The sequence below is a fragment of the Parambassis ranga genome, chromosome 22 (genome assembly GCF_900634625.1).
Source record: "Parambassis ranga chromosome 22, fParRan2.1, whole genome shotgun sequence".
NCBI classification, from domain to species: Eukaryota; Metazoa; Chordata; class Actinopteri; family Ambassidae; genus Parambassis; species Parambassis ranga.
In genome coordinates this window covers 17063752-17070076 of record NC_041042.1, presented here as the reverse complement: position 1 = coordinate 17070076, position 6325 = coordinate 17063752, and the positions used below count along the sequence as shown (strand labels likewise).

At 42.0% G+C, this 6325-nt stretch overlaps 1 protein-coding gene and 1 pseudogene across 1 annotated transcript; both read right to left on the bottom strand.

Annotated features, from left to right (window-relative positions):
- Positions 1 to 588: 588 nt before the first annotated feature.
- LOC114427846 (tripartite motif-containing protein 16-like) lies at positions 589 to 2357 on the bottom strand. The gene has a single exon (XM_028396053.1). The coding sequence runs from the start codon at positions 2355 to 2357 to the stop codon at positions 771 to 773; it is 1587 nt and encodes a 528-aa protein (XP_028251854.1). The 3' UTR covers positions 589 to 770.
- Positions 2358 to 2897: 540 nt separating this feature from the next.
- On the bottom strand, positions 2898 to 6120 carry LOC114428084 (interferon-inducible GTPase 5-like; annotated as a pseudogene).
- Positions 6121 to 6325: the final 205 nt, after the last annotated feature.

Sequence of the window (6325 nt, the reverse complement as noted above, 5' to 3'; positions counted from 1 at the left end):
AGTGTCTGGTCTGTTGATGGTTAAACACACAACATGTATTTACATCCACAGCTTCACAGTAAACAGAGGCTTCAGTGCAGCAAGGTGTCATACACAGTACAACCACTAGGGGGCAGAAGAGTTCCACTGAAACTTCTTTTTATAACAAAATCACTTCTGAAGTCTCTCAAGCTCATTAAAAATAACAAACAGATGTGTTTAGTTTGGTTTTAATGTCTCTTGTCCTGTAATATCGAATGTAGATCTGTAGTTTATTATTGTTGTTTCTTATTTTGGATGATCTCAGTGCAGTTTTTTTATGTCTTGGAAAGTTTTCAATAAAACTTTATGGATAAAACAATGAATGTGAGACTGACACATGGAATAATGATGTAAACCATCCTTTATCACAGTGATGAAAAACAATTTTAGATTCTTGTGATTGAAACATCTGGAATCATGAAAACAAACTCGTCCTCTGTATCTACAGAAAAATCAATACATACAGAAACCAAATAATCACATTGATAAACTGATCATGTGTCAATCAAAGGAAGGTTTAAGGATCAAAATACACTCAAATATCCATGTGTAAGAGCTCAGACAGACCTCCATGTTGGATTTCATGTAGACATGTTTCTATGTACTCACACATGGTGTTTACAGTGTGGTGAACATCAGAGAAAATACAAGTTATGAAGCCAGCTTGTGATGAATCTGAACCTCCAACATTTCTGAAGCATCAAGAGAAGAGTTCCACCTGAACTCATGACCTCTACGATTGATCTGTTCTACTCCACACTGCACAACTCACCTGAGGAGAAAAGGCTGACCCAGAGTCCAGCATAGAGCGGCTCAGTGAATGTGGTCTGGACTCTGTGGAGGAGAGTCATGGTTTCAGAGACGCTGTAGAAGGACAGAATACCTGCTCTGTGATCCAGGTACACTCCTACTCTGGAGGAAGGAGGACCTGAGACCTCAGTGTCCATGCTGTTGTGATAAAACCTGTACCTGTTTTGGTGACAATCTAATGCCCAAGATTTGTCATTGTATCCAAATCCACATTCAATCCCACTCCCTGCTCTGCTGATACTTTTGTATGCAACTGCTACATAAACTCCTCCACTCCACTCCACCTCCCAGTAACAACGTCCAGTCAGACTCTCTCTACTCAGGACCTGAGCCCGCTTAGTGAATCTGTCTGGATGATCAGAATAAGGCTGTTGTTGTGTCACACATGTTACTTTTCTGTTCCCCTCTGATAGTTCCAGATGTCTGTATGCTGTGTTTGGATCCAGTGTGAGTTCACATGAATACTGTAAGAATCCAGCTCTGGTCTGTGGCTCTGACAGTAAAACATCCACCTCACTCAGTGAGATGTTTGTCCACGTCTGTCCCAGAGTGTCCTGTAGTTTGTCTCTGAGCTCTGACACAGCTGCTGTCACATCCTCAAAGTACCTCAGAGGACGGATGTTGATGCTGGATGAGTGTGTGGACTCACTGAGTGCTGACAGTGGGCGGTAGTTGTGTAGAAAGTGGATGTGGTCCTCTGTGTGTGAGAGTTGCTCCAGCTCAGCAGCTTTCCTCTTCAGCTCAGTGATCTCCTGCTCCAGCTCCTCCTGACGCGCTGCGACTCGACTCACTTCAGCTTCCTGCTGGGATCTGACCTGCTGCTTCACATCAGAGCTTCTTTTCTGGATCAGACGGATCAGCTCAGTGAAGATTTTCTCACTGTTCTCCACTGTTTTATCAGCAGAGCGACTGATGGCCTCCACCTGCTGTTGGAGCAGCTTCACATCTCCCTCTCTGTCCTGGACTCTCTGCAGGATTTGTTGGAGACTCTCCTGGAGCTCTCTCTGCCTCTCAGTCCTCTCTGCTGCAGCTGAGACTATGTCGTGGCCTTTATGTCCATCCACAGAGCAGAGATAACAGACAGACTGCTGATCAGTGCGGCAGAACATCTTCATCACCTCATCATGACGAGAGCAGATGTTGTCCTGGAGGTTCTTGGAGGGCTCCACCAGCTTGTGTTTCTTCAGTCGAGGCACATCATAATGAAGCTGCAGGTGTTTCTTACAGTATGAAGCCAAACACTGCATGCAGGATTTGAAGGCTTTCAGTTTTCTTCCAGTGCAGACATCACAGGCCACATCTTCAGGTCCAGCATACCTCAGAGGATGGATGTTGATGCTGGATGAGTGTGTGGACTCACTGAGTGCTGACAGTGAGCGGTAGTTGTGTAGAAAGTGGTTGTGGTGAGGTGACTTGTCGCCACCTTGTGGACTCTTATCTGTTGTTGGTTTCTTTGTTTGTGTTTTATGTGCACTGATGAGGCTGCTGTGGTTGCTGGGCGGAATGCTGGATCTGGGTGGACTCATATGTTTTCCGTCCTCCTATCAGACTGCTGCAGCATTATGACAAACTGTTATATTTAAAAAATATGAATAATAATTAAACTGGTCCGTGTATGATGGATAGTCCTGAGACTTGTATAAGGATGAGAAACCTTTTTTCATTTCTATAATTTTATTTTGTTTTGTATTTTTCTCACCCTGTGTCTTTTGTAGGGTTACAATAAACCTTTGTCCATTACAATACATTGTTTTTTTTTTCTTCTTCTTCACAATCAAAGTAACATCCATGTGTGTGCATGTAGAAGAGCAACAATCAATATGTATCAATATGTTACCATGTGGAAAACAAGTCATAAATGTTATAATAGTGATCAACATCATTGTGGAAATAATCATTACATCTGTTGTCATGCATCACTGTGACCACTAGAGGGAAGCAAACAGGTGTGGACAGACAACAACTATACTACTAGTAGTGAAGCAAAGCTGTTACAAAGACATAGAAAAGGCAGAACAACAACATTCAACAGAGTTTTGACATTTTGCACATGAATAATAGGATAACATTTCTTTGTATGTTCAAATGAAGAAGGGAAGTTTTAATGTTTTAAGCTGTAAGAAGAGAAACAGAGACCTGCTGAGGCCCTCTGACACACTGATCAACTATGAACACATATTGGTTAAAATGCACAGCAGGTATTCACTTAGAACCAAAAGCCTTTCTAAAGACTCTCTCTGAATCCTCAGCAAGTATGTCGAGGATGTGACGTAGAACTCTGGAGGTTGTGACATAAGAGAGGCCCATTGCTATTGGGATTCCAATAAATGGAATGAACCTGGATCCTTCCTCTGCTGCCATTAATGCAGCTGTGCCTGCTAGTGAGGCCATCACTCTGAGGAGAAGTGTAGGAGTGACTTCTGCTGCAGCCAGTGGTGAAACAATGACAGCAAGCAGATCATCATATGACACACCTGTTCTGACAGCAACCCTCTTCACTGTTGGAACATCAAGGCCAAACCCATGTACATACTGTGTGATAGCAGCAATCAGTATGCTTACATCAACAGCAATAGAAAGACCAGGAACAGGAACAGCTGCTCCAGCTGCAGATGCAGCAGCCCAGTATTTAATTTGAGACTTAAAAGCTTTTTTCTTTTTAGCAATGATCTCCAGGCTGGTGATGGGTGTGGTCATCAGCAGAGCGTTCCTCTTGTGTTCAGGAAGTTCTCTCTCTAATGTCTCCTGTAGCAGAGAGAAGTCATACTCATGGAGCTCAAAGCTGGACACCAGGAAGACCTGTGGAGACTCAAAACCTGCATCTTGAAGACCTGCGTTAGAAAAAAGGGCAAAATACAACTCAGATTTTACCATTGTTGTTATTTAACGACTTTAACGAGCAGAACATCCATCCATCATCTATTAACCTGCTTGATTCTGCAGTGCAGGGTCACAGGGAGCTGAAGCCTATCTCAGCTCTCTCCAGGTGAGAGGCAGAGTACACCCTTGACAGGTCACCAGTCCACAGGGCAACATACAGACAGACAACCATTCACATTCACACGCACACCTACAGGCAATTGACCTAACATTCTAAAGTCGTGCATGTTAGAATAGAATAATAAAGTATATTCTATTATTGTATTCTATTCTATTCTAACAAGCATGACACAGGCACAGGGAGAGTAAAACATCATAGCTGTAAAATACAGCCCTAATATGCAGTTGTAAATATGTAATGAAAAAGAGAAAATTCCATTCTGATACACAGAAAGGGGGTTTCTGAAACAGGGTTTCTACTTGTCAGACTTAAATCTGCATGAGTGTTCAGATAATAAACTGACTTCTATCAGACAGGGAGCTGTGTCAGGGTGTGACGATGCAGACAGCAGCAATAAGTCATCTTAGTATGATTTTCTGTGTTGATAATATTTAATGTTAGTCAACAGTAAATCAACTGTACTTTGGATACATCCTTTATTTTAAATGTTTTTTTTACAAATTATGGGGTCCACAGAAAAAGCTGAGGACCCTCAGCACCCCCACTGTAACATTATGCATTGAACTGCATTGTAATGTTGTAACAGGATAACATTAAGATAAGATAAGATAAGATAAGATAAAACTTTATTAATCCCGAAGGAAATTCTTGTGCCAGAGGTATTAAGTTACATTAAATGCAGTTAAGTACAGAGTATAAGAGTATAAGTGTCACTATAATCCAAAAAGAGTACAGTACGCGGTATGAGCACAATATATGATACATGGATACAATATGGAGATGTAAGGTGCTAAGTAAACATAATATAGGAATGACAGTGATGCCTGACATGATTGTCTAGCGCTTCTCCCTACAGAAAGGGGAGGAGTTATACAGTCTGATGGCCACTGGCAGGAAGGACCTCCTGTGGCGTTCTGTGCTGCTCCTCGGTAGTCTCAGTCTACCACTGAATGTGCTCCTGTAGGACAGCAGTGTGTCGTGCAGGGGGTGAGACGTGTTGTTACGAATACTGAGGAGTTTCCTCAGTATCCTCCTCTCCGTCACCTCCACCACAGACTCCAGCTCCACTCCCAGCACCGAGCCAGCCTTCCTAATGAGCTTGTTGAGTCAGTACAGAAAGCTCACCTTTAATGCAGTCCTGCTTGATGTCTGTCAGAGTCTCCTCTCTGTTGAAGTTGGTCCTGCATTTCTTTTCATTATCTAAATCACTGTCGATCTTTGAGCGGACAAAGTAGAACTTTTTCTTCATCTTCTGGATCTCCTTTGCAAGTCTGACATCATTTTCTCTGAAGCGGGTAGCTGAAATTATGATGAAGAAGTCAAACTTCTCCAGTCCAACTTTCTTTTTGTATTTTTTAGCTGGAAAGTTGGTGGTGCCGATACCAGGGAGATCCCAGAAGGTCACATTAGTAACCTCTTTGGTGGTTTCTTTACAACCAGTGAGTGCAGCTCCCTCATCTTCATCATTTAGACCTCTAAAGGCATTAATAAAGGTGAAATTTACTAGAGCCAGTCTCTCCAGTGACGGCGATGTTGAGTGAAATGTTGTTCTGCCTTTCCAAAACTTCTTTGATCTTTGCAGCAGCCAGGCTTTGATCACTGTTCTGCAGTATTTGTCTAATTTCAGCATCAGTTTCAGCCTCCATGATGAGAACGAATATCTGCAGTAAAACAGAGGTAAACATAATCATTTCCTTTCATGACATAGCAGACAGTTGTCCGTAGTGTCCTGCCTGATACATTGTAGAACGGATGAAGCTGCTTGGTGGATCAGCGAAATGTCTTCAAGGAAACTCTACAAGTCCAGATGCCTGTCTTCAACCTTCTGAATAAAAATGACCTGGATGACTGAGAATCTTCATCAACATTGTGACTGTAAATGTGTTAATGACCTGATACTGTGGTAAAGGAATTTTTCAGGGAAATGTTTTCAATTTAACCCCTGGTGGGCTGGACTATTAATAGTCGATTTTAAAATAAAATACAGGCCAAGTCAGCTATCAGCTGCTTCACCTCTGTGTGCATGTTAAACACAGGGCACCAAAGACACAGATACAAACTCAAATATACCATAATCAGACTGCAGTCAAATGCACATTTTTGCACTTTAATTCATAAAACAGTGTGAGTGGTCTTATCAGAACAAAGTCATCAAATATTGAGGCAGTGTGTGTAAAATCAGTAAATTCCATGATAAATGAAATACTCGCCTGGATCCAAACTTATGAGTCCTTCCACAGCAGTGGGTTCGTCTGGTTTGAAACAGTAGTTTCACTTTTGTGACTGATAATGTGTCTACACATGACAAAGGGGTGGTGTCTTCTCTGGCAATATCTGTGGTTCAGTTTGTTCTTCTTTAGTCCTTCTTCAACAAAAGCCAGAGACAAACAGGAAATGAGCTGTTATCTATTGATTGACAAACTAATGACAGACACTAGAAAATGTTGCGGTTAAAATGTGAACACACACTAACCTGCACACAAGGACAAAAAG